This window comes from Limtongia smithiae (genome assembly GCF_038497785.1).
Source record: "Limtongia smithiae strain NRRL Y-17922 unplaced genomic scaffold V1518scaffold_2, whole genome shotgun sequence".
NCBI lineage: Eukaryota > Fungi > Ascomycota > Lipomycetes > Lipomycetales > Lipomycetaceae > Limtongia > Limtongia smithiae.
Window position 1 is genome coordinate 568,190 of NW_027117623.1, and position 24,777 is coordinate 592,966.

At 55.8% G+C, this 24,777-nt stretch overlaps 9 protein-coding genes across 9 annotated transcripts; 6 read left to right on the plus strand and 3 right to left on the minus strand.

Annotated features, from left to right (window-relative positions):
- Positions 1–7: 7 nt before the first annotated feature.
- V1518DRAFT_425616 (uncharacterized protein) lies at positions 8–1,184 on the plus strand (the record flags this gene model as incomplete). Its single annotated transcript, XM_066905928.1, has 2 exons — positions 8–65; positions 112–1,184. The coding sequence occupies 2 exons, from the start codon at positions 8–10 to the stop codon at positions 1,182–1,184; spliced, it is 1,131 nt and encodes a 376-aa protein (XP_066761248.1).
- Positions 1,150–3,597, minus strand: V1518DRAFT_411873 (PPPDE putative peptidase domain-containing protein). The gene has a single exon (XM_066902966.1). The coding sequence runs from the start codon at positions 3,171–3,173 to the stop codon at positions 1,335–1,337; it is 1,839 nt and encodes a 612-aa protein (XP_066761249.1). The 5' UTR covers positions 3,174–3,597; the 3' UTR covers positions 1,150–1,334.
- Positions 3,598–3,717: 120 nt separating this feature from the next.
- On the plus strand, positions 3,718–5,368 carry V1518DRAFT_411874 (transmembrane amino acid transporter protein-domain-containing protein). Its single transcript, XM_066902967.1, has one exon. It carries the CDS (start codon positions 3,755–3,757, stop codon positions 5,258–5,260), a length of 1,506 nt encoding a protein of 501 aa, XP_066761250.1. The 5' UTR covers positions 3,718–3,754; the 3' UTR covers positions 5,261–5,368.
- A 39-nt stretch (positions 5,369–5,407) lies between these two features.
- V1518DRAFT_390984 (uncharacterized protein) lies at positions 5,408–7,754 on the plus strand. The gene has a single exon (XM_066901760.1). The coding sequence runs from the start codon at positions 5,452–5,454 to the stop codon at positions 7,324–7,326; it is 1,875 nt and encodes a 624-aa protein (XP_066761251.1). The 5' UTR covers positions 5,408–5,451; the 3' UTR covers positions 7,327–7,754.
- Positions 7,755–9,481: 1,727 nt separating this feature from the next.
- V1518DRAFT_411881 (uncharacterized protein) lies at positions 9,482–11,477 on the plus strand. Its single transcript, XM_066902968.1, has 4 exons — positions 9,482–9,955; positions 10,008–10,575; positions 10,633–10,908; positions 10,961–11,477. The coding sequence occupies exons 1-4, from the start codon at positions 9,615–9,617 to the stop codon at positions 11,369–11,371; spliced, it is 1,596 nt and encodes a 531-aa protein (XP_066761252.1). The 5' UTR covers positions 9,482–9,614; the 3' UTR covers positions 11,372–11,477.
- Positions 11,359–12,438, minus strand: V1518DRAFT_411883 (uncharacterized protein). The gene has a single exon (XM_066902969.1). The coding sequence runs from the start codon at positions 12,301–12,303 to the stop codon at positions 11,482–11,484; it is 822 nt and encodes a 273-aa protein (XP_066761253.1). The 5' UTR covers positions 12,304–12,438; the 3' UTR covers positions 11,359–11,481.
- Positions 12,439–12,477: 39 nt separating this feature from the next.
- Positions 12,478–15,732, minus strand: V1518DRAFT_431545 (uncharacterized protein). The gene is made up of 2 exons (XM_066906195.1): positions 15,323–15,732; positions 12,478–15,234 (listed from the first exon to the last, which is right to left on the minus strand). The coding sequence occupies exons 1-2, from the start codon at positions 15,607–15,609 to the stop codon at positions 12,774–12,776; spliced, it is 2,748 nt and encodes a 915-aa protein (XP_066761254.1). The 5' UTR covers positions 15,610–15,732; the 3' UTR covers positions 12,478–12,773.
- A 78-nt stretch (positions 15,733–15,810) lies between these two features.
- On the plus strand, positions 15,811–20,486 carry V1518DRAFT_158462 (uncharacterized protein). Its single transcript, XM_066900796.1, has 4 exons — positions 15,811–16,057; positions 16,114–16,263; positions 16,317–19,454; positions 19,508–20,486. The coding sequence occupies exons 1-4, from the start codon at positions 15,884–15,886 to the stop codon at positions 20,381–20,383; spliced, it is 4,338 nt and encodes a 1,445-aa protein (XP_066761255.1). The 5' UTR covers positions 15,811–15,883; the 3' UTR covers positions 20,384–20,486.
- A 2,502-nt stretch (positions 20,487–22,988) lies between these two features.
- V1518DRAFT_158741 (uncharacterized protein) lies at positions 22,989–23,971 on the plus strand. Its single transcript, XM_066900797.1, has 2 exons — positions 22,989–23,549; positions 23,652–23,971. Exons 1-2 carry the CDS (start codon positions 23,135–23,137, stop codon positions 23,675–23,677), a joined length of 441 nt encoding a protein of 146 aa, XP_066761256.1. The 5' UTR covers positions 22,989–23,134; the 3' UTR covers positions 23,678–23,971.
- Positions 23,972–24,777: the final 806 nt, after the last annotated feature.

The following is a 24,777-nucleotide window of genomic DNA, read 5'->3' on the forward strand; positions in this document are numbered from 1 at the left end:
CGCCGCTATGGCGAGTACAGAAACAGGACCCGTGGCGCCAGCCATCGTATGCATTGGCATGGCCGGTAGGTATTCCACCATTGCGACATCTTGTCTCTGCTGACAAGACAGGATCCGGCAAGACCACGTTTGTACAACGTCTGAATGCGCACCTGCATGCACAAAACACCCCGCCATACGTGGTAAATCTCGACCCGGCCGTCCTCTCTACTCCCTTCGACACAAACATCGACATCCGTGACTCTGTAAACTACAAAGAAGTCATGAAACAGTACAATCTCGGCCCCAATGGCGCAATCATCACCTCGCTGAACCTGTTCGCCACAAAGATCGACCAAGTGCTCGGGATTATCGAAAAGCGTGCACACAGCGTCTCGCATATCGTGATCGACACGCCGGGGCAGATTGAGGCGTTTGTGTGGAGTGCGTCCGGTGCGATCTTACTTGACGCGCTCGCGTCAGCGGTGCCGACGGTGATTGCGTACATCGTCGACACGCCGCGGACAACTGCACCGGCAACGTTCATGTCGAACATGCTCTACGCATGCTCGATATTATATAAAACGAAACTACCTCTCATCATCGTGTTCAACAAAACGGACGTGCGCGACGCCGAGTTCGCGACAGAGTGGATGACGGACTTCGAGAGCTTCCAGATGGCGCTCAAGGAACTCGAAGACGACGAAAACGCTGAGGAAGGCGGTGGGGCTGGGGGAAGCGGATACATGAACTCCCTGATGAACTCGATGTCGCTCGTGCTCGAGGAGTTCTATCGCCACCTGGATGTTGTGTCGGTGTCCGCGTACACCGGTGCTGGGTTTGATGAGTTCTTGGCGGCGGTCGATCGGAAAGTCGTCGAGTTCAACACCGACTACAAAGCTGAGGTCGAGCGGCTTAGACGCGAGCGCGAGGAGGAGAAGGAGAAGCGGCGGCAGAGAGATATTCGCAAGCTCATGCAGGACATGGGGATCAAGGATACTAACAGCGGCGGTGCGTCTGTGTCGCGGAGGCCGGCGCAGGATTCGGCGCAGACGATTTCCGACGCCGAGGCTGAGGATGACGATGATGACGACGACGACGAAGACATCTACGCTGATAGATTCCCAGATTCCGGCGAGGCGGAGGGGATATTAGATCCTGACGACTACCCCGACGGCACGAACGAGCGCGATGACGACGAGTAGTTTGCTCTTCTGTAAAGTACCATAACAAAAAAGTTCCATTTTAGCCATCCCCCATCCCCTTTTTATACACCATCCGTCTATACATTCTACCCCCAACACCTTCAGCATAAAACAACGAATGCACTAGTTTTGTGTGAATACGAATCCCGACTACCTGCTTGCATATGACCATCCTAAAAACGATGCGGACGAGCTCAACATCCTACCGATTGTGCTCCCTACGTCGCCATCAGCTGTCGTTGCTGCCGCTGCTACTCGTGGGGAAGTGGGAAGAGGCGAAGATGGCATTGATATCGGCGTGATCGCGGTGTACGACGGTATTGCCTTCCTCTTGCGCTCATAGACGATGCCGTTGGGCTTTTCGGATCGGGAGGGTATTGCTCGTGTGACTGTGGATTTTGAGAGGAAGCTCTGCGTTTCGGTGTCAGTGCCATCGTGTGCGGCGTCGTCTAGATCGTCAATGTCGTCGTCACTTGATGTGCATGCATAGGAGACACGCTCCGCGTCATCGTCATCGTCATCGTCGTCGATGTAGCGTGTGCTAATTAGATATCGTTCTGAGTTGTCCACCGCAGCTGTTGTGTTGTTTACGGCTGTCGGACGCGAACCGTTCTGGGTGGGGAGGTGATCCCGGGATCGTGAGTCGCAGCGGAGCCATGAAGTAAACGAGGTCGCCATGTCGCGGATGCTGGCGGACGATTGTGGTGCTGCAGTCATTTCATCATACTCCGCGACAGCTTTGACCAGTGCAGACGTCGATTTCGACGACGACGAGCGCGACATGACAGACGACTTCGACGAGAAGACTTCCTTCTGGTGCTCGTTCCTGCTCGACGCCGCCAGCGCTGCCGGTTGCTGTAGAGACTCCGGGTTGAACTGCGGCGGTGTGATGTAGTCTTGCGGAATTAAGCACGGCACCGCAGAGCCCACGAGGGACGCGCGGTTGAGCCAGCGCGGCGCGGGCTTACCTGTCAGCCGAGTGACGAGCGAGTCCGTGAAGTGGTTACAGTTCTTGTGCAGCAAGTTGTAGGAGGTGCCCATGTACTCGAACCGCAGCTCGTTGATTACGACGTGCACTTCCGTGAGCGAGAGCAAAGTGTAGGCGTGGATGATGCTCTCCTTGCACACGATGTTCCCCGGTAGCGATAAGCGTGGGCGGGAATAGTACACACCGGTTACCCCGGGCTCGGGGCGGCCGCCGTAGGAGATTTCGTAGCCGCCGATTTCGACTGCGGAGTGGTACACACCCACGCCGAGGTTCCACATGAGCGGTGCGAACTTGCTGTTCTGTAACATGTCATACACGTTGATGATGACGGGGATGCCAGGGTGGTGTTCTTCAGGCGCGTCGGCCGTCGCGGCACTGGACGCGCCGGGCGTAGTGCTATCTGCTGTTGAGGAGGATGTGGAAGATGAGGAAGTTGAGGACATCCAAACCGGCAGCCCTGTTGACGGCGAGCCCAAAGTCGCGGCGATGATGGAGGATGTGCTGCGGTTGATGGAGGCGTAGTTTGTCGCGGGCGGGGTCGAGCTTGGCATTGGAATCGGCATGGGCCCGGTGGTGACAATATTCTGCGATCCGACGGCGGGCGGTACGGTGCTACCAGTGGCCGTGACGACGGAGGTGCTCTGCTGTGTTGAAGACCGCCAGCTGCGCAGACTGGCGGGCCGGGAATACCGTCTGTCGGCGGGCACGGAGGGGGTGTTCGCAGCGGCAGCTGCGGCTGCCGCAGCCGCAGCTGAGGAGGAGATATTCGGGGATGTGAGCAAAGCGGCGGCAGCGACGGAGGAGAGGGAGGAGTACGACGACGACAACGACGACGGCGCGGGATGGGCAGAGTACGAGGAGATAGGGGTGTCGTAGGCGAGGAAGGACGCGGTTGACGGCAACGGCCGGACGGCGACTATGGGCGCGGCAGCGGCTTTCTCGTCGTAGAGCTCGCCGGCGTGAGACGGGCTGGCAAGGGGGGTCGAGGGTGTGCGGATCATTATGAGCGTCTAATCTGGCAATGGCGACTGTATGAGCTGCCTATAGGGCCATGGCGCTGCGTATGTGGTGTGCAGGACGGCACGCAGGACGGCACGCAGGGGCGACAGGAGGAGAAGTGACAAGAGACGGTGTATGTGCTGTAGGGGAGCAGAGGTATCAGGCACGGAGACGATAAGGCGACAGTGAGCAAGTGGCAGGAACGAAGCGGGTGGTCGAGTAGGTAGGTAGTAGAGCAGCCACGAGTAGAAGGACAAAAGAGCAGCGACGAATGGGCACGCGGACAATGGCCGTGAAGCACAGCAGGCTGTCGCGACTGTGCACGTCGCATCCGCGACTTCGTGGAGACAGACGGCATTGCCGGCGGTCGCGTAGCTCCCGCGATAAGACATCCCGCCGCACGCTATGCCAGTCCGGGAAGCTGCTTCCCGCACCCTAGCCCGCCCGCCGCTTATCGCGCGGGCCCTGCACGTGCAGCAGCTGACACGGGGTTTGTACCGGAAAGACAGTGTCGTAGAGTTAGGAAGAGCAATCGAGTATGCGCGGAGGGTCGGCCGAGTCGAGACCACACATAACAGTACACATGGCGCAAGACACAGTGCCCCCACCCGCGGGCGAGGCGGATGCAACGGTCGAGTACATAGAGGACGAGGACGCGGACGCAGACTACAACACGCGGCTGTCGGACGTGGACGAGGAGGAGCAGAGCGGTGGCGTTCTGCACAAGCATGTGGGCAACGCCGGCCTCGCGTCGAGTGTGGCGAACTTGTCGAACACCATTCTCGGGGCGGGGATTCTCGCGATGCCGTACGCGCTCAAGAGCGACGGCATTTTCCTCGGTATGCTGGTGATTGCGGTGGCGGGGTCTACGGCGGCAATGGGCCTGTACTTGCAGTACCGGTGCTCGCGGTATATCGAGCGGGGCGGCGCGTCGTTTTTCGCAGTCGCACAAAAGACGTATCCGCAGATTGCAGTTGCGTTCGACGCCGCGATCGCGGTGAAGTGTTTCGGGGTGGGTGTGTCGTACTTGATCATCATCGGGGACCTGATGCCCCAGGTAGTGGGCGACTTTGTGTACGGCGGCGTGGACGTCCCGGCCAGCGTGGTGGACTCGCGACGGGTGTGGATCACGATATGCATGGTGCTGCTGGTGCCGCTGTGTTTTCTGCGGCGCCTGGACTCGCTCAAGTACACGTCGGTCGTGGCGCTCTTTTCGATCGCGTACCTGACGGTGCTGGTGGTGGGCCACTTTCTGGGCGACAGCGGGACGGGGGTGGACCGTGGCGGGGAGGCGCTGCGGCTGGGCCCGCAGTCGCTGGCGGGGGTGCTGTCGACGCTGTCGATCGTGGTGTTTGGGTTCACGTGCCACCAGAACATGTTCTCCATCGTGAACGAGCTGAAGGACGGCGGGCGGCAGGAGTCGGTGCTGGCCGTGATCGGGACGTCGATCGGCTCTGCGGTGGTGCTGTACGCGATCGTGGGCGTCGCGGGGTACGCGACCTACGGCGACGCGGTGGGCGGGAACATCATAAGCATGTACGGCTCCAGCTTCAGCGCGGCCGTGGGGAGGGCTGCGATCGTAGTGCTTGTGCTGTTTTCCTACCCGCTGCAGTGCCACCCGTGCCGCGCGTCCCTCGACCACATATACACACACTTCGTGGGCGGCGCGCGCAACGCGCGCGCGAGCCTGCACGCCATTCCGACGCGGCGCTTTGTGGTGCTGACCGCGGCGATCATGGTGCTGTCATTCGCGGTGGCCATGGCGGTGACGTCACTGGAGAAGGTGCTTGCGTTTGTGGGCGCCACGGGCTCGACGTCCATCTCCTTCATCCTCCCGGGGCTGTTTGGGTATAAGCTTCTCGGCTCCGCGACGGCGGTGCCTGTGCTGGGCGAGGACGGCCTGGCGGTGCGCGCAGGCGAGGGCGAGGGCGAGGCGCTGCTGGGAGCGCCCGAGGGCGCGCCCCGGCACGTGCCGCGCCGCGGGCCCGATGGAGAGGGCGGTCTGATCAAGTACGCCAGCGTCGCGCTGGCGGCCTGGGGCGTGTTCATCATGGTCGTGTGTCTGGGCACGAACATCGCGCTTCTCTGAATACACGCCGAGCCGCCGAGAACAGGGCTGTGCCGCGCTCCACACACGCCAAGTGCGCCAAGCACCGCGCAAGTGCGCGCCTGCGCGGCAGTTCGCACCCCAACCGCCGCGCGCGTCGCCCGCGCACCGCGCACTGCGTGTACAAGAAGCCGGCACTGCGCTCCGCTGCGCCGCCCGCCCCGGCACACGAAATGTCCTCCTCCGTCGCGCACTTTGCGCTCCCGCCACCGCTGCCCCCGTCCGCCGCCTTCGACAGCGCCGCCCACGCCGCCCACGGGTTCGCCGCCGCCGCCGCCGCGTCCCCCTCGCCCGTCGCGTCCTCCGCGTCCTCGCACGGCCGCCTCTCCGCGCGCTCGTCCTTCTCGTCCGCGTCCACGTCGCCGACCTCCAAGGCCCCGTGCCTCGCGCCCGCCGCAGCCCTGGCCGCCTCAGTCGCCCCGGCCGCGCCGGCGGCGCCGTCCGCCACCGCCTCCGCGTCGCCGCTCTCCACGCCCGGCTCCACCCCCCCGCTCCCCGCGAAGGCTGCCGCGTCTGCTGCTGGCGGCGCCGCCGCCACCGACCTGGTCTGCCAGTGGCACGCCTGCGGCGAGCGGCTCGCCTCTCCCAACGACCTCTACAACCACCTGTGCGACGTGCACGTCGGGCGCAAGTCCACCAACAACCTCTGCCTCACCTGCGGCTGGGGCTCCTGCCGAACCGCCACCGTCAAGCGCGACCACATCACGTCCCACCTGCGCGTCCACGTCCCGCTCAAGCCCCACCGGTGCGACTTCTGTGCAAAGCCGTTCAAACGGCCGCAGGACCTCAAGAAGCACGTGAAGACGCACGCCGACGACTCTGCTTTTGCGGGCGCGCCCACGCACCGCGGCAGCTCCCACTCGCACGTCCACCAGCACCCGCAGCAGTGGCACCGCGAGTCCGCCGCCGTCGACGACCACTCGTCCTACGGCATCTATACCCACCTCCCAATCCCCATGGCCGACCAGCAGGTCGTCCCCCAACAGCACTACCTCCAGCCGCCGCTCTCGCACGAGTCGTCCTCTTCGCTCTACTACCAGTCCTCCGCGCCCCTCCCCGCGCTGCACGCCCCGCAAATGCCACCTCAGCAACAGCAACAGCAGCAGCAGCAGCAGCAGCAGCAGCAGCACCAGGCGCAGCAGCAGTACGGTGCCTACGGCGGCCTCCACGAACAGCCGCAGCAATCCATCTACGCTGAGCTCCCCCGCACAAAGCGCGCCCTCGACGTCGCCAACGACTTTGTCGAGGACATCAAACGCCACCGCGTCGCGCCCGTGTACTCCAACGACGTCGCATCCCGGCTCTCTGCCCTTGAGGCTATCGTCGGCGTCACGCCGCCGCCGCCCGCCACCTCCGCCGACTACATGTCCTCTATTCCCTCCACCACCACCTCGGCTGCTGCTGCTGCTGCTGCGGCTGCCGCCGCCGCTGCCGCCGGATACCACGTCCCCCAGCAGCACTCACACTATCCCCCGCCGCAGCTCCCCCACACCACCCTGCCTGCCCTGCGCACGCGGCAGGACATGGTCGAGACCGACAACTTCCTCTCACAGCTCGGCGCCAGCATGTATGGCACGCACTCTACCTCTGTTCCTCAGAACCACTCGCCTTACCACGCGCCCATGCCCGTCCCTGCTCCCGCACCCTTCACGCCCATCAACTCCGAACAGCACCAGCAGCACCAGCAGCAGCTGCAGCACGTCCACCCGGGCCCGCCGCAGCAGTCCTCCAGCATATATCCCACACTGCCTTCCGTATCCATGCCGGAGATGCTGCACCCCATCGCCAGCGGCCCGCACCCGCCGCTTGCCTCGCGCTTCGATGCCGACCCCTCGCGTCGCTACAGTGTCGGCGTGCTCCAAAAAGCCGCATGCGCCAAGAAGCACTCCGTCGACGAACTCGCGTCCGCAATCCGCGACATCTCCCTGGACTCGCCGTCCAAGCGCGACGAAGTCGTCATATCCGAACGCCAGCGCAAGATGCACATGCTCGTCATCGACCGTCTGCGCATGCTTATCGGCAACATGTTGCTCACCGCTGATGTATAATTATGGATGGTTGGATAGGATTTTGGCTTATGGTTTTAGACTACTGCGTAGTCTACTGTCTGGTGTTCCGTGTGTTATTATTGATCTGACCCTCTTTTTTGTAGTTGCTTTATGTATTGTGATCTAGGAGAAATATATGTGTATACATGTTGTATCTGGATCTCCCAAACCCGGCCACAACCGTCTGAAGTCATGTTACCATTATCCAGGAGAAACCCTAGCAAGTTGTGAGTGGTCTGGCGCCTCGGCATTGTTGCAGTTCCTGGAGAACGACTGAGGTTCCACCAGCAAATTAAACGGAACTTTATTTGTCTGGAAGGAAATTTCAATTTGGTGGGGCTTAGATTTTGGTCGGTCTAGAATTCCGGGTCCGCAGAACTCTAAATTCCGGACATATCTCTACCCCTTCCCTTCTTGCTCTGCGCCACGCTACTGGTCCCAATTTTGGTGCCTGAGCTAGGGTTACAGGTACCTAGTTTGCTACGCTCCCATCAGGCTGAAATGCTCTGAAGTTAGGACTGCCCGGGTATTCGACCGCCGGCGCGTGTGACTTTCCGGTCTCTCTACTCACTTCCGCTACCCGCATTGCCCCATGCTGACGATCCCCAGATTGGACTTTGTAAGTAAGCTGTTTGCATCTGTTCTCTCACATGTGTTTGCCCGTGATGGTTACTTTTGATTGTACTCTTGCCCGCCATCGCGATCTACTTGAAGGCGCCCGCTCCCAAGCACTGCACGTTCGATGCGCCGGCATATGACCTTCAGAAGTCGGGTTTGACTGCGGCATGCTGTTCTAGGAAAGTCTCCAGCCGCGCTTTTCGTGCCGCGATCTAATTACGAGGTTTGGTTCTGCTGGTATGATACTTGGAAATTGGTTCTCATCTTTCACGCATTCCCGGGACGACAGATGCGCGACTTAGTGTTTTCTGCTTCCCGCTGCAGTACAATGTTGATATTTCTGTTGGATTGTGCATTTATGTCTGGACTCGCAGCAGGTCTCATTTGCGCTACTTGCTTCGGCTTGGGGAATGCAGGAAGGACAAGATGGCCAGCCGACACAGGACGCGCGCGAAACTTCGCCGCGTAAATCAAGACGACGCCTAGAAGCAATAGTAGACCCTGAACACACCATTTGCATGTGCATTTGCGTGTAAAAGTGCGGTCCGCTTGGCATATTGGCACGCTTTAGGCATGGGTTGTGTACGTGATTTTGGAAATTGCCCGGACGCGTTGTGTGCATGCTACCGTAACCGGCTGCGCAAGAGATCGCATTCCTCGCCGGGCGCCGACTTGCCGCGCTCGTCGCCGCTGCTAACAAATTACCACGCGAGGGGTATGTGGCTTGCTTGTGCTATCCTTTCCTTTCCTTATGCCTGACACTCGGCTATCTAATCAACGGCATACATTGAGTCAACGTCATAGCACTCGACATCCCTCTTGTCTGCCAATGACACGCGCCACCTCCCCATACATCATACGAGGTCCTACCTGTTTAGGTGCATATTGCAGTCTTAATACGAACTTTCTAATATGAATAGCCACGCATACCTCGATCCGCATCAGGATCACCTACTCAGAGGCATTACTGCTTCTCTGACACCACATCGCATTGGCATGGCGAGCCTCTATGGCACATCCATACCGCGAGGAGTTAGGCGGAGCTACATACAAGTGATATATACACATTCAGCAACGACAGTTCACGATTTACGTCACTGCTTCTGGCAGTTCCGCAAATCTTGAACCTCTGAACAATACTCCAACCACCTGATGGTCATATCCCGAAGTTCCACTTTCGTTTATACCTTTGGATGTGCCTGTTACCTATTCTTCTCGGAATATACTATTCTGAAATCTCTACTGAATTTCACAGACCTGGTTGTTAATCCTCGGAGAAAGAGTACGGTTGAGCGGCGGATACCGAGAGCATGTGGGAAGGATATTGAATAAACAGACGTACTTTAAATCTTGGACATATTAGGAACACTTTTGCATCAAACAAGCTAATCACGTACAATCTTCAAGCCGGACTTCAGAAATACAAATAACTCCCTACTCGTAAGCAGAGGTTAGACTAGGACAGAGACGTGTTGCGTTTATCGCAATGTGCCTGCTGTGTCAGAAAATGCAGAGCATGGCTGAGCATCCTATTTCCCCGGTCGTGGCTGTCTCTGTTATTATCCGCGAGATGGCTGGCGTTCAGGTTCAATGAATTCAACAAGAGCCTGAGGGGCTCGTGGTTATATGTTTTTCCGGGATCAGCTCACCGCAGCGAGAACCTCTGCACCATGGTCGACCTCGCGTCTTCACGGCGCCGCCCTTGGGCGCCTGACGGACGTGACTCTCGTCCGAATACGAAACGGCGGAAGCATGAGATTTCTGTGGGAGGAGCTCACCCACTTGGCGTGCAGCCGCTAGGGAACCTCATGATGAGAGACTACGAAAGCGTTGGTCGAGCCACGACTATGCGAACGGAGCAGCTTGGGGCGTTTGCGGTGCTAAGTGACGAGCTTGTGACTCTACTTCTACAAGAACTGGATGCGCGTTCTTTGCGGCAGCTGGGGTATGCGAGTCGTGTTATGTCGGCGTTTGCGACGCAGGATGATTTGTGGAAGCAGCTTCTGGTTCGGTGAGTGCGAAGACGAACGACATGACGATGAACATGGCGCTGACGAGGACAGACGAGGCATGACGCCGACGCATTGGTATGGCACATGGCGACGAACGTACTACGACATCGTGCGGACCGAGGACGATGCGGCTGCCTTACGCTGCGACGGTTTCTACTCAGACGCGCTGTATCGCCCATTCTTCTGTTCCGCGCTAGAACTTTCGGCGCATATCCGCAACAGCGGTATTGGCACAATTCCCCGGCTGGACGCGCTACCGACGCAGGCTGAGTTTGAGCAGACATGGGCACATCGTCCGTTTATATTGACTTCGTCCGCGTATCCCTCGTGGCCGCGATTAAGTCTCTCCGCGCTCGCACAGGAGTACGGCGACACGGAATTTGTGCAGGAGTGTGTGCGATGGAAGCTCGGCGTGTACGCGGACTACATGGCACACAATAGGGACGAAAGCCCGCTGTATCTGTTTGATCGCGAGTTTGCGGCGAAGACCAGGATCGGGAGGGAGTATGCTGTTCCCGGGATGTTTGCACGGGATTATCTTGCGCTGATGACGGATACGCGGCCGGATTATCGGTGGTTAATTATCGGGCCGGAGAGGAGTGGGAGCACGTTTCACAAGGTATGCTGGCTGGCGATGGCGTGGCTACCGGGACACACGACCTGACTATTTTTACAGGACCCTAATGCGACATGTGCATGGAATGCAGTCGTCGAGGGAGAGAAATACTGGATCATGTTCCCGCCAGAAGTCCTTCCTCCTGGCGTGTTTACTTCTGAAGATGAAAGCGAAGTCACGAGCCCGCTGTCCATTGCCGAGTGGTTTCTCGGGTTCTACGACGCCGCGATTGCTGCAAAGGGATTCCAGGATGGGTTCTGTCGTGTTGGCGAGGCGCTGTACGTGCCGTCGGGTTGGTGGCATCTTGTCGTGAATCTCGCGCCAACGGTTGCTATTGTGCGTTATATGTGTGTTTACTGCATGATGACGATACTAACATTGAGTGAAGACCCAGAACTTCGTGCCGTTGCCAGATGTGCTCCCCGTACTCCGGTTTTTCAGGTTCAAACGCGACCAGATTTCTGGATTCCGACGCAAGGCGACAAGCGCTGAAGGTGGTGATGACGAGGACGAGAACGAGACGCCGGAGATTGATGTATTTGACGCGTTTGCGCGTATCTTACTTCGGTTGCCGGATACGCAGTCGTCCGGTGAAGTCGAACACGTTGAAATGACGACCGCGGCACTTGTTGTGCCGAAAGAGACGAAGCGGAAGATCGAGGAACTTGTTGCGGCGCAATCTAGTGGGGGAGTTTCAAAATGGGAGCAATTGCTCGCGCCGGCAACAGGCAATGGGGAAAACGGTGGCGAGGAGGAGATTGGATTTAGCTTTGGATTTCTTGAGGACGAGGACGAGTGAGAGAATGAGTAGGGCGTCATGAGCATGGTCGCATTACTTTATTTCCATGCAATGTACATACAAAACATTATGTTAACCAAATTTTAGACATTACTCGTGGTTTTGATGGTCTACTTCTCCTCGAAGACGTAGACACCACCCTTGGGCGCAATGTCGACGGAGATCACGCTCTCCGGGACGACCTTGCCGTCGACCTCGACACCGGCGTCAATGTGGTCGCCGGAAACAACGGAGCCCACGCCCTTGGGTGTGCCAGTGAGGACGATGTCGCCGGGCATGAGGGTCATGACACTGGAGATGGCCTTCAGGAGCTCAGGAATCTTCCACATCATGAGGTTGGTGGAGTCGTGCTGGTTGTAAGGGGTCTGCTTGTTGACGGTGAGGAAGAGGGTGCAGTCGGACGGGTCCGGAATGCTGGCCTTGGGGATGTACGCGGAGATGGGAAGGAAGGTGTCAAAGCCCTTGGCGGTGGTCCAGGGCAGACCCTTCTTCTTGATCTCTTCCTGCACGTTACGGCCGGTCATGTCGATGGCGACGGCGTAGCCGTCGACGTAGTCGATGGCCTCCTTAAGCGCCTCCTTCTCATCCGCGCTGTATGTGAAGTCGACCATCTTCTTGCCCATGATGAGCGCGAGCTCGACCTCGTAGTGGCACTTGACGCCCTTGGGCTCCAGCACGGGGCCGGCGCCGGGAAGCAGCATCGAGGAAGGGGGCTTGAGGAAAAAGAACGGCGCGGTCGGCTTCGCGTTGTTCAGCTCCACGACATGCGCGTAGTAGTTGCGACCGATGCACACGACCTTGCGGCACTTGTCTGCGAACGCGGTCGACATGGTGCGAGAGGACGCGGGGATGAATGTACGGGGGGTGGTGGTAGTCGGGCGGAGGAGTGAGAGGGCGGCGAGGACGGGAGCGTACGGCCGACGGCGGGACATTAACGAAAGAAGAGAAGGCGGGAGTGGGAAGACAAAGGCGCTGACTCGTTGTAGAGGAAGCTGGCGTTCGAGGATGCGCGTCGTTGGCGCGCCCAAACCGGGCCCCGCTCCCGGTTCCCTCAGCTCCGACTCTTCGTTTACGGCGCTCGCGCCTTGGCTCTACTCAATTGTCTCTTGGACGCTCCGTAGACAGACTCTACGCATTGCATTCTCTGTATTCCGAGCAACACCGTCGCAGTTCAAGCAAGACTGCGGTGGGGGGGCTGAACCCGGATAGCGGATAAGCGCTCCGTACCCGACCCCGCCAGCGCCGTTTTCCGATAACCCACCCACACGCCCGCACTATCGCGGTCCGACTTTGATAACCAGACCTTCATATTCAAGCAAACACAAACCGAGAACACATTTACACTCTCTAGACGGACGCCATCGCACCCGGCAATGACCCTCCAGCTACTCTACCGGGTTTTTCATTTTGTCTGACGACGCCGGTCCAACTTGGCCTTCAAGAAGTCGAGACGCCGCTGCGTGACGTCAATGGCCTGCTCGACCTCGTACAAACTCAACCAGCCGCGTTCGTGCACAAGACCGCGCTTCTGCGCCTGCGCGGTGGTGTCGCGTGTGTCGATGCCCACCGTCGTCGCGGTGCGGTCGTCAAGCCATTCCCATAGTCGCTGCTCCTCAAGATCCCAGAGCGCCTGCACGCCGCGCAAGCCGTCAACGGGATCACCCCCGCGCCGACCGCCGCGGAGCAGCACGCACAAGAAGAGAATGACGAAGAGCGCGAGCAGGATGATCATGATGTAGGTCACGTAGACGCCTTCCTGTGGCTGGTTGATGACGGAGAGAATCTTGCCGATCAGCGTGGTTGGTGGCGGCGGCGCGGTCTGCGCGGGCTGGATAACTTTCTCGGGATGTTTTCCTCTCCGGCGACCGCCCTTCCTGCCTGCTCGCGCCTTGGGCAGCTTTGGCTGCAGCGCTTGGCGGAGCGCTTCGACGAGATCCTTCGACGTCTGAATTTGACCTTCTGTCGCACCTTTTTCGATTGCGCCCTTGATGAACGGCTTGCCAGTCCAATCCAGCACGCACATGATCAAGATGCGAGTCGTGTTGTTCTCGCCCCAAGTCAAGCAGTACTTTGTCTTGGTCAGAAACTGGTTTCCATACGGCACGTCCGGCGTCTCCGTTGTCACTATCGTAGACACATACGTCTCGTAGTCCCAGTTTAGAATCGTTTCGGTTGTGTTACACCGTGTTTGCTTCGGACCAATACTGTAGTTCAGCGGCTTAACGTAATTGAACTTACGTGTCTTCTTGCCAGACTCGTCTGCATCGAACGCAGTCGGAGTTGTCAGGTCTTGAAGCTTGGACACGGTCGTCATGAAGTGCTTGAAAAATGTCAAGTCCTCGCCCCATAGCAGATTGCTCACAGTGCCCAGTGGCGCGTTAACTTTCTCATCGCATACGATCTTATAATGCTCGGCGGGTGCGCAAGCACACTGCGTCGGCGCGTGCTTCGCGGGACCGAACTCTGTAGTAGCTACTGACACCGCACCAGCACCACCGGCATCACCAGCCTCGTTCTTCTCGGTAGATCGGTCTCCGTCGCCACCGTTGTTGTCGGATCCATCATCGTTGCCGCTCTCGCCACCACTGGAATAGATGCTGCCGGTATCGCTAGACGAAGAGTTTGGCATGCCGCCGTTCTGCCAGATCTTGTACATCAAGTCGAACGTGCTGTCGCGCGAGATGAGACTTGCAAACACGTTGCGGGCATGTAGCGTTTGGACCATGATTGCGTTCTGGAATAGGCCTGCGGTTGTTCGCTTCTCCAGCGACATGACCTCGTCAAACGAGATCACGAGGTTCGTGACCCAGCCGAGAATGTTGGAGTTGAAGCAGATATGCTGTTCGGAAATGTATAGACGGCCCTGTAGCAGAATCTCGCGGCTCAACGCGCACCCATAATCCTCGATTAGTGAGTCCTCTTCCGGTACAGATCTGAAGAGTTGGTGAAATTCTCTGTTTCGCTTTGGGCTCGCGACTGCGTAACCGGTTATCCGCGCGGTGCTGCCGTTGAAGCCAGGATTTGAAACAGGCAGACCACCTTGACCTTGGTCCACTGTTGAGACGGACGGATTTCGATGCACCGATACTGACCGTCGAGACCGCGATGGTACAACACTTCTAGACCGCGCAACGCTTGCGTTGCGGTCGACCGCTGCTGAGCTGGGGTGACTGTCGCTCGACTGGTCTGCGTCAGCCTTTGGTGCCGGCAGCGAAGGAGGGACAGAAACGACAGAGCTGACGGTTGTGTTTGGGCTTGCCGTGTTTGTGCTGGTGTTTGCATTCGTGGCAGTTGAAACTACCGGCGCGAGTTCCAAAGTATCGCTTGGGACGACGAGAGCCGAGTCTGTCGGCTCGGGCGGAGACGGGCCTACCAGATCGGTCAAGTTGAGCTGCCCATGGCCCAACGTATCGATTGCGCGCGAGCGCACAGGTGCAAGGCCGTCGAGATCGCCGGATAGACGTGGCGCGGGCTCCGTCTCGGATCGTGGCCGGTTGTGAAACTCGTGCGACAGCTCGTCCTTCTTTGGCGTTGATATCGATGCAAGACTTGTGATTGTGGTCGCCGCATTCTGAGCGGCAGACAACATGCTCGAGAAAAAATTGGTGCCAGTCATAAGACCAGATGATGCGCTCACTTCCGGCTGCGGCACTACAGCTCTACCGTTACTGCTGCCGTCTGCTGATCCCGCGCTCGTGTTTGCGGCTGATATGGATATGCTCTGTGAGGAGGACAGTAGCGCAGGAGGCTTGTCGTCCATGTCCAGCGCCATGGCTGGCAGTGAGCCTGTCCGCGGGCGTCCGTGGACAACGGGGGCAGTGAGGAGTACTTCGGGACCATCTTCGAAGGATGACGCATACTCGCTAGATAGACCATGGCTATGTCAGCAGATGTACCGCTCATATGATGAAAAACTCTGTTCCGTTAAGGCGGAATCAAATGGGCGCGCACCTGTTGCTGTCTGATACGGCATGACGGTCGCGCACGTCGTCAGGCAGTGCTGACCACGATGTGGCAGTGTCGCTGCGAGCGTCAGCGACTGTGTCAAGCGCGGAAGTGCTTGCGCTGGCACTGGTGGCAGCACTGCTATCTTTGAGATCGGAGCGGCTGCGGTTGCGACGGTGGCGCTTCTCGCGGATCTTGTCGATCTTTTGGCGCACGACAGAAGGGCTGCGCTTTGTGGACGATGACGATGCGTGCGAACGCGCGGGGGAGATCAGCATGCCGTCGTCGGCCATTGGAGCTATACAGTAGAAATATGCGTTCCTGGGCTTGATGTGGCCACGGTGGGGCCGTCACGACGGGGGGGACCTCGGAGAAGGACGCAGCAGGTGATAGAGATGGCGATGATGATGGTTGTGGTGGGAGGAGGAACTTGTATGTGAGAGTTTGGCGTCGCCGAGGCTGCGCGGCTGCGCGCTGCTGGGACTTTCTCATTACTCGTTTTTTGTGCGTGAGACTGTTGCTTGACCTCTTCTTCGTCTTCTTCATCTTCACAACCTACCCCCTCCGATGAAGGCCACTGCTGTCGACGAGCCTCCGAAGCGCATCTCAGCGGTGCGCTTTGGTGTGCTATCTCCGCAGGAGATCGTCAAGCAGGCCGAGATCGAGGTCTCCACGCGCGAGCTCTTTGACCTCGAACATGGACGCGCGCCGAAGCAGCACGGCGCACTCGACAGGCGCATGGTGGGCTTCTTCTTGGTCTCGGTTGACTGACGATCTCAATGCTGATGTTGTAACAGGGTATTTCAAACAGCTCCTCGGAGTGCCAGACTTGCCACGGAAAGCTCGCTACTTGCCAGGGCCACTTTGGCCACGTCCGACTAGCGCTACCGGTATTCCATGTCGGCTATTTCAAAAACGTCATTGCCATTCTACAGAACATCTGTAAAGTACGTTCATTTATTTTCATACGTTTCTTAACCCGTAGCTCACCTTTCGACAGGACTGCGGCGCCCTCCTGCTCGACAATAGCACCCGCCAGAAATTCCTGCACGAACTGCGGCGACCAGGCATTGACAACCTCCGCCGTATGCAGATTCTCAAAAAAGTGAACGAGCAGTGCCGTAAGCAGCGCCGGTGTCTGCTGTGCAACTCCGTCAACGGCGTCGTAAAAAAGGCTGGCCCGCTCAAAATCATTCACGACAAGTTTCGCTGGAGCGGCAAGCAGGTTGTCGAGGAGAAGGTCCAGTTCGACAAGTCATTCGAGTCCGCAAGGTCATTTTTGCCGGATCTTGAAAAATTTCAGAAAAAGTCGATGGACGATCTCAATCCGCTCAAGGTGCTCAACCTTTTCAAGCGCGTTGTGCAGTGGGACTGCGAGTTGCTCGGCATGGATCCTGAGGACGGCCGGCCAGAGATGTTCATCTGGCAATATGTTCCTGCCCCACCAGTCTGCATTCGTCCATCCGTGCAGCAGGAGAACGCGAGTAACGAGGATGATCTCACTGTCAAGCTCACAGATATTGTATGGACAAGTTCTCTCATCAAGTCCGGACTGGAAAAGGGTATGACAGTCGTCAATCTCATGGAGCAATGGGACTACCTACAGCTCTGCGTCGCCATGTACGTCAACAGTGACACGCCTGGTACTGCCAACATGGGTGCGCCCGCCAAGCCGATGCGTGGTATCTGTCAACGACTCAAGGGAAAGCAAGGCCGATTTCGCGGTAATCTTTCCGGCAAACGTGTCGACTTCTCCGGCCGTACTGTTATATCACCCGATCCGAACCTGAAAATTAACGAGGTTGCTGTTCCGGATCGCGTCGCCAAGATCCTTACATACCCCGAGAAAGTTAATCGCAATAACAAGAGCAAATTAAAGGAGCGTATTCTTAATGGCCCTGAGGTACATCCTGGCGCAAATTATCTCATGAAGAAGAATGAAGAGGGCAAGCGGTATTTGAAGTACGGCAACAGAGCCATTATCGCCGATCAGCTGCAGGAAGGCGATATTGTCGAGCGCCATTTGGAAGACGGTGACATCGTTCTTTTCAACCGTCAGCCATCACTACACAGACTCAGTATTTTGTCGCATTTTGCGAAAATTCGTCCGTGGCGCACGTTCAGATTGAATGAATGTGTGTGTACGCCGTACAATGCCGATTTCGACGGCGACGAGATGAATTTACATGTTCCGCAAACGGAGGAAGCAAGAACGGAGGCAATGAGTCTGATGGGTGTCAAGAACAACCTCATCACGCCGCGAAACGGCGAACCCATAATAGCGGCTACTCAGGATTTCATCACTGGTTCATTCTTGATTGCGCGAAAGGACGCTTTTTTCGACCGCGCTCAGTTCTGCATGCTTTGTTGCATGATGTCGGATGGTGATCTTCAAGTTGATCTACCACCTCCTGCGATCATGAAGCCAGTCTATCTGTGGACCGGAAAGCAAGTTTTTAGCACGCTCATCAAGCCCAACCGGAATTCCAAGGTCATTATTAATCTCGAGTCTAAGAATAAGACATACCAGGCGCCGCCGAAGGGACAGCCGCCGGATATGTCACCTAATGACGGATACCTGGTCATTCGTGGAAGTCAGGTTATGTGCGGCGCGATGGACAAGAGTACACTCGGCGACGGTAAGAAGTCATCGGTCTTTTACGTCATTTTGCGAGATTATGGCCCAGATGAAGCAATTCAAACCATGAGCCGGATGGCGAAGTTATGCGCGCGATTCTTGGGAAACAGGGGATTTTCAATCGGCATCAACGATGTCACCCCGGGGCGCATCTTGACCAGCAAGAAGGATGTGCTTGTTGAGAGCGCATACGCATCATGCGAAGACTTGATCGTGAGACTCAAGGAAGGAAAGCTGGAGACAAAGCCTGGTTGCAGTGAAGAGGAGACTCTTGAAATGGACATTTCCGGTATTCTGTCAAAGGTTCGAGAGGAAGTCGGTGAAATCTGTATCAAAGAGCTCGAAAAGTCGAACGCGCCTTTGATTATGGCAACCTGTGGATCCAAAGGCTCTACAATCAACGTCTCGCAGATGGTTGCTTGTGTTGGCCAGCAAATTATTTCCGGCAAACGTGTTCCCAATGGCTTCCAGGATCGCTCGTTACCGCATTTCCCGAAATACTCGAAGCAGCCGCTGTCGAAAGGCTTCGTTCGAAATTCCTTTTATACCGGTCTGACGCCAACAGAGTTCCTGTTTCACGCTATTTCCGGCCGAGAAGGTCTGGTTGACACCGCTGTGAAGACCGCCGAAACTGGATACATGTCGCGTCGACTTATGAAATCTCTTGAGGATTTGTCGATGCAGTATGACTCTACGGTTCGCAACTCAAGCAACCGTATCGTGCAGTTTCAGTACGGTGGCGACAGACTGGATCCCCTGGATATGGAAGGCGACGCAAAGCCTGTCAACTTCGTTCGTACATGGAGTCATGCTATGAACATTACGTACGACCACAATAGTGTTGCATTGGTTCCGGGCCAGGTTACTGAGATTTTGAACGAAATCCTGCGGCCACTTGAAACGAAGATTGCACAGCCGGAGGAGAATTTGGAAGCAAGTGAAGATGGCACTTATGAGTCGAAGCTCGAGTGTGTGGACGAATTTGAGTCTGAGAGAGTATTTTACGAGGAAGTCCGTGGCTTTGTCGCAAGCAAATCCAAGGAATTGGCAAATCTACGAACACGACGGAATCTGCCGAGTAAGATCTACTTGTACGAGAAACAAGAAGACGACTTCACGGATCTCGTGCACGATTCTGAGAGCGAGGAAGCACAGGTAGCTGTTAACCAGATTCTCAAGATCAGTGATAAGATGCTGCGCGAGTTTCTGAGACAGTGCCTTAAGAAGTATGAACGGTCGAAGGTAGAACCAGGAACTGCCGTCGGCGCTATTGGCGCCCAGTCTATTGGCGAGCCAGGGACACAGATGACGTTGAAGACCTTCCATTTCGCAGGTGTCGCGTCGATGAACGTCACGCTTGGTGTACCTCGTATTAAGGAGATTATAAATGCTTCGAAGGTGATCAGCACGCCTATTATAAAGTGTGTCTTGGTAAACCGGGAAGATGAACGAGCCGCGCGGATGGTTAAGGGACGCATCGAGAAAACACATTTGGAAGATGTGAGTTGGTGTTTGTGGGATTTGAAGCCACGCATGTTGCTAATTATTGCCAGATCATTTACTATATGGAAGACGTGTATCAAGAGACGCGAGCTTTTCTGTCTGTGCGCTTGGATTTGAAGACCATTGACAATCTGCAGTTGGAAATTCGCGTTGAGGATGTCGCCCGCGCCATTTGGCGCGCCCCAAAGCTGAAGATTTCGATGAAGGATGTCTCAATTCTTGGACGCGATCGGATCCGCGTGTATGCGCCTGATATTCCGGAGAAGGAGCGACGGACGGCAAAGACCCTTGCGGAGACGGACGTGTTTTACCGACTGCAGCACTTGAAGCGCGTCCTACCTCGCGTTGTTGTGCACGGTGTGCCTAGCATTGCGCGAGCGGTTATCAATATTAACGATCAGACCGAGAAAGAGCTCTACGTTGAGGGCTATGGATTGCGTGACGTCATGAACATGGACGGTGTGGAGGGCACTAAAACAAAGACGAATCACGTGCTCGAGATGAGAGAGACACTTGGAATCGAAGCCGCGAGAGGCAGTATCATTTCTGAGATTGCGGAAACCATGTCACAGTACGGTATGAACATAGATCCTCGACATATCCAGCTGCTTGGCGACGTGATGACGTATAAGGGTGAAGTTCTTGGCATCACGCGATTCGGTCTTGCCAAGATGCGCGATAGCGTGCTGCAGCTTGCGAGTTTCGAAAAGACGACGGACCACTTATTTGATGCGTCGTTTCACATGAAGACTGATCTTATTGAAGGTGTCAGTGAGTGCATTATTCTTGGGCAACCGATGCGGATAGGCACCGGTGCATTCCAGCTTGTTCGCGAGACGGGCATGAACTCGGGCGAGAATTTTGGCGCGAAGCCAACTCTGTTTGAAGATCTCTGCAGTGATCCGACAGTGACTGTTGCAGCATGATTTAATTGGACGATCTCATATAGGTTATTAGGATTCATTTTTTGCGCTGTTTTGGAATTACTGGGGTTTAATGTATATCAAAAATGGTTCGGTCGATAGTATAAGATAGTACAGTACGATTGAGTATGATGCGATTGTGATATCTGCTGAAAATATGCACCGATTAACAATACTGGCCAATCAGCACCGAGTAATGCTGTATGAGTTCATCTAGTAGCGCCCAGTTCCAAGCTCCATCTTCTATTCACACTTTTTCGTAAGTACTTTCTTAAGCATCTTTCCAGCCGCGCTCTTGAGGATCTGAGAAACAAACTCCACGGTGCCGTCAAACGCCTTGTAGGTGACCAGGCGGTCAGTGACCCACTCTTGGCCTCAGCCTTAATGAAATTCTCCTGTGTCTGAACATCAAGTGGCGCACCAGCGCACCAGACAAGGCGCAGCGTACCCGAGTGTGGCATGGACTTAATAAATCCAACGATGATTGACGGGACCATTGGGGATTCAGTTATGCCATTCTCCTCCGACGATGGACGCGAAGATCGCCTTGAACGGTTTCAGATGGTGGTTCCGGCGCGGAAGTGGCCAAAAGAGGAGAGCGGCGATGCGACTGCGTGAAAATGCGGAAGGCCATTGAGTCGGGTGTGGGATGTACTTCTTGTATGCGTGGTCGTCGATTAGTGTGTTGTTGAGCAATAGCGCAGCGTGTGAGAGGGCGGTAGCTTTGTGAAGACAGACTTCATTGGTGAAGTTTGATCACGGTGCGAAGGAGGACCGGAGCGGCGACGATTAGCCTTGCCTCGGTGAGGTTGAGATGGCGAATAGGTTCGTCTTCCTAATAGGATGGGTTAGAACCACTGAACTAAGCACCGGCGCCGAAGGAGGCAATGTAGAGCACTATGTAATTAATCTGGTGAACCTGTTAGCCAGTGAACAAGAGAGCACGAATAACGGCTAAGTCGCACATCATTGAAGCTACGCAGTAATAACCTGCGGCCCTTGCGAATCTCCTCGGCTCATAGACCTACCGAATCTTGGCGATCATCATGTCTGCTGAGTAGTACAGAATCGAGCTATCGGCGTGAACTAGGAGAGACGCGTTTGGATTGTACGACTTGATGCCAAAGGCATAGGACACAAGAACCTCATAAGGAGCATTTGAGGGCATCATATATGCAATTAGATGAATTTTGGTGTGTATGTATTGAAGCGATGACGAGAAAGTCAGTGCGAGGGGACGGATGCGTGCGATGGCTCTTGTCAAGATCTAGGCTGTGGTCCATTGTCGAAACATCGGAGAAGCTGTTATAATTGGGCCAGTAAATGGCTGTGACGATGGTCATTCGTAACTATGGGTGATTGTTGTAACATTGTCAGGCCAATGGAGAAAGAAGATCTCATCGCATCAGTCTGGGTGAGGCGGGGCTGGATTCCTTGAGCTAGAACGGGGGAAAGCCAACGCAAAGCGAACCTGGCGGAGCAGCTCCGTCGCTTCTTGGACTGTATTCCAGACAATTTCGCGCAAGCGTGCGCTCAGCGACGTCCAGAATAACCGTCAATTCGTCCGATGAGATGAGTTTCTGGATACGATCAAACAGCTGCGGCTGTAGCACGATTCCAACAACAGCCACAGCGCGGCGCAGATACTCTGCGGATCGTCTTAACCGAGCACACAAGCCACACCATCAGCCCCTCCGCCCACGCGCGCCTCACTATACCGAGGCGCTAGACTCGTGACAGACACGCAAACGCCCTGGCTGCGATCACCACCTTCCGTCTACGAATTTGGCTTCGTCAACCAAGGCTACGACCCGACCTTGACTATGAATTTGACGACTTTTTGGCGAGGCCGTTTGATGAGCAGTCTTCGGATGCCGATTCTATGAAGCACAACGAGTAATATGTACGGGTCGATCTGCCCAACTAGCGGCGCAATCGACGATGGCGATGGCTCCGGCGCATCGCGTTCTAGCATTACCGCGGGTTGTTTACGGTTGTTGCAATTGGAAATTTTATCTGCGAGGTAGGCGAGCCATAACCTTGCCGATCATCTCAGCACTGCAGCTGAGAAGGCCGCATACGGGAACGTGCTGACTGGCTTCGCTGTTTCGGCACGAGCATGTGGTATTTTTTGCCGACTGATTCTCTCATACAGGTGCATATCTGATGCGATTGTAGTTTAATTTGCTGTTCCTGATCTGTCCATGTTGCCGCCACTCAGTGCCTCTGCTGGCGCACACACACTTGCGCGGTTGTTCCACAACTGCCGTCTGCACAGCGGCTACGGCGTCGCCGGCGTCATATGGTTCCTCATATACATCATCCTCATGTGATCTGTGACGCACAGAAATACTGACAATACCAAGAATATCTCCCCATTGCGCTTGTTTAGCTTCCTGCTTGTCACTTTCTCTCTGTGCATTCTCGTCGTCGCGTATCCGACTCTGCGCATGCAGTATCATGACAGGTCTGAGTGTGTGCACCGGTTTTTTTAATTGCGGAGCGATGCTTCTGTTCTGGGTTACAGAGTTTAGGCTTCTGGTGATTGGTTTTGCCGACACACAGCATGAGCAAGCCGGGCTAAGTTTGCTCTGTTTGGATCTTGGTGATCGTAACGATGTTGCTCATTTACCCGTGGATCTAGCTCCACCGTCGGCATGTCAGCGCTGAAGATCTCTCCTCGCACGCAACGCGACACACTTTGATTACAGATCATGGCGCAATTGGACGTCGAAACAGATCGAGAAGTAGTCAATGGAGCTTTGGACACGCAGGCTACCGACTTACGGCGTTTTACTGATTGCGACGCGTTTCAACCGTGTCGTGTTGGTTGCTTCTGGTGCCAGGCTCGGCCCCTGCTTGTCGCTGCTGATGGTGTACTCCATTCCTTGCCGAATCCTCTTGTCTACTCGTGACCCTGCGGCGACGTATGAACAGGAAGTCGTGAACGAAGTCTATAATGCGATCCCTAATACGGTAATTATCCCTACTAAGGGCGTCGTATCATATACGGTGCTTGAGAGGTACAAGCCTGTTCGGGAGCTGGATGCGAAGGCGGTGTTCGTTGTGTGGAATGCCATGACGACCAAGATGGGTCGTCTATGGCATGCAGAGCAAGAGGTATTTGCGCATATGGGCCCATTTTTGACTCAGAACTTGCGGGGACTGGGTAAGGTACATTTTATGGTGTTTTAGCTGGTCTTGTATATATTTATATATATATATCTGTATGCATCGCTGGTGTTCATGCAGCTAATTACCTAATGATTAGGATTCCAACTACTTCGTGTTTCGTAATGGCCTCCGTCTGGAGAGCTGATTCAACAGCTGATTAAACAGCTGATTGTCCAGACGGACAGCTGTCTGATGATCCCTTGTTCGTCTGGTCTGATGTCGTTGGGACGCCGGTCGAACATATTATCTCAATCTGCGACAAGCGCGCCACATCTTTGAGCCTCTAGTCTTCTGCCAACTATGAGCCGGCACGTCGCAGAGAGTATTGCCAGCCAGTCAGCCTACTTCAATTCGCGAAGTCCATCATCGCGACAGCCAGCAGTTATGCAGTAAATCTACACTCAGTGCGGATATTGGTCTCACGCGAGCTGTTGAAACGAATAGCCCCTGAAACTCGTACCGCCAGGGTCCACAGGGGACAGAAATTATCAGGGGCCGGATGATGAGCCGCACCGAGCACAGCCACCCAAGCGCGCCGACGGCCGACGCAAGACTGTCGGAACAAAGTGATCGCATTTGGCCGTGCGCCTAAGGGTTGCAAGGATAGGCGGCCATATGACAACAAAGCCAGCAAAGCAAGTCAAATACCGCGAGGGATAATGTGGACGCGCTGCGGTAGGCGTTGAGGACTGATGTGAGTTGTAAGATAAGATTGATTGAGCAGTTTTGGCTGCGTGCATATATTTCGCGTCATTCAGAAGTAGTTAAGCAAGTCAAATCGGAGCTTAGTATAGCATGATCATGCAGGAAAATGGCTGCTTTCATGATAATCCTCGATTAAATGACGAGGTATGTAGACATGAGTTCATATGCAGGCCGTCAATGCAAAGGAAGACTTCCGAATCGTAATTCCTCGGGCGAAATGCATTAACGCGTTCTCCAACCGCCGCCATGAATGATTTAACTTCAGCAGTTGCGTGTGTGAGATCTTCCATATCTATATGGTTAGATTTAATTTGCCGGATGTGAGCCGAGAGACGATGGAGGTGCCTGCGGACTGAAAGAGACCAGCAAACGTTAAAGTATCGGCCGAGCGAAACGGCAACAGTGCCATCGTCAGGACTCAGCCGTCTGTATCCAATATCTCTCTTATGCATTGCATTTCAGTGCCCACCCTGAGGATATGAAGTGCATACGAAGCAGAGTTCCACAATGATCCGCGG

Bases quoted from the DNA above. Each gene is read 5' to 3' on its own strand.
- V1518DRAFT_411873 (XM_066902966.1), bottom strand. From the start codon at position 3,173: ATGATCCGCACACCCTCGACCCCCCTTGCCAGCCCGTCTCACGCCGGC.
- V1518DRAFT_411881 (XM_066902968.1), top strand. From the start codon at position 9,615: ATGGTCGACCTCGCGTCTTCACGGCGCCGCCCTTGGGCGCCTGACGGA. The intron at 10,576-10,632 runs GTATGCTGGCTG...CTATTTTTACAG, and splicing joins GTGGGAGCACGTTTCACAAG to GACCCTAATGCGACATGTGC. The intron at 10,909-10,960 runs GTGCGTTATATG...CATTGAGTGAAG, and splicing joins TCGCGCCAACGGTTGCTATT to ACCCAGAACTTCGTGCCGTT.
- V1518DRAFT_411883 (XM_066902969.1), bottom strand. From the start codon at position 12,303: ATGTCCCGCCGTCGGCCGTACGCTCCCGTCCTCGCCGCCCTCTCACTC.
- V1518DRAFT_411874 (XM_066902967.1), top strand. From the start codon at position 3,755: ATGGCGCAAGACACAGTGCCCCCACCCGCGGGCGAGGCGGATGCAACG.
- V1518DRAFT_158462 (XM_066900796.1), top strand. From the start codon at position 15,884: ATGAAGGCCACTGCTGTCGACGAGCCTCCGAAGCGCATCTCAGCGGTG. The intron at 16,264-16,316 runs GTACGTTCATTT...ACCTTTCGACAG, and splicing joins TTCTACAGAACATCTGTAAA to GACTGCGGCGCCCTCCTGCT. The intron at 19,455-19,507 runs GTGAGTTGGTGT...AATTATTGCCAG, and splicing joins AGAAAACACATTTGGAAGAT to ATCATTTACTATATGGAAGA.
- V1518DRAFT_158741 (XM_066900797.1), top strand. From the start codon at position 23,135: ATGGAGCTTTGGACACGCAGGCTACCGACTTACGGCGTTTTACTGATT. The intron at 23,550-23,651 runs GTAAGGTACATT...CCTAATGATTAG, and splicing joins TCAGAACTTGCGGGGACTGG to GATTCCAACTACTTCGTGTT.
- V1518DRAFT_431545 (XM_066906195.1), bottom strand. From the start codon at position 15,609: ATGGCCGACGACGGCATGCTGATCTCCCCCGCGCGTTCGCACGCATCG. The intron at 15,235-15,322 runs GTGCGCGCCCAT...TGGTCTATCTAG, and splicing joins GCCGTATCAGACAGCAACAG to CGAGTATGCGTCATCCTTCG.
- V1518DRAFT_390984 (XM_066901760.1), top strand. From the start codon at position 5,452: ATGTCCTCCTCCGTCGCGCACTTTGCGCTCCCGCCACCGCTGCCCCCG.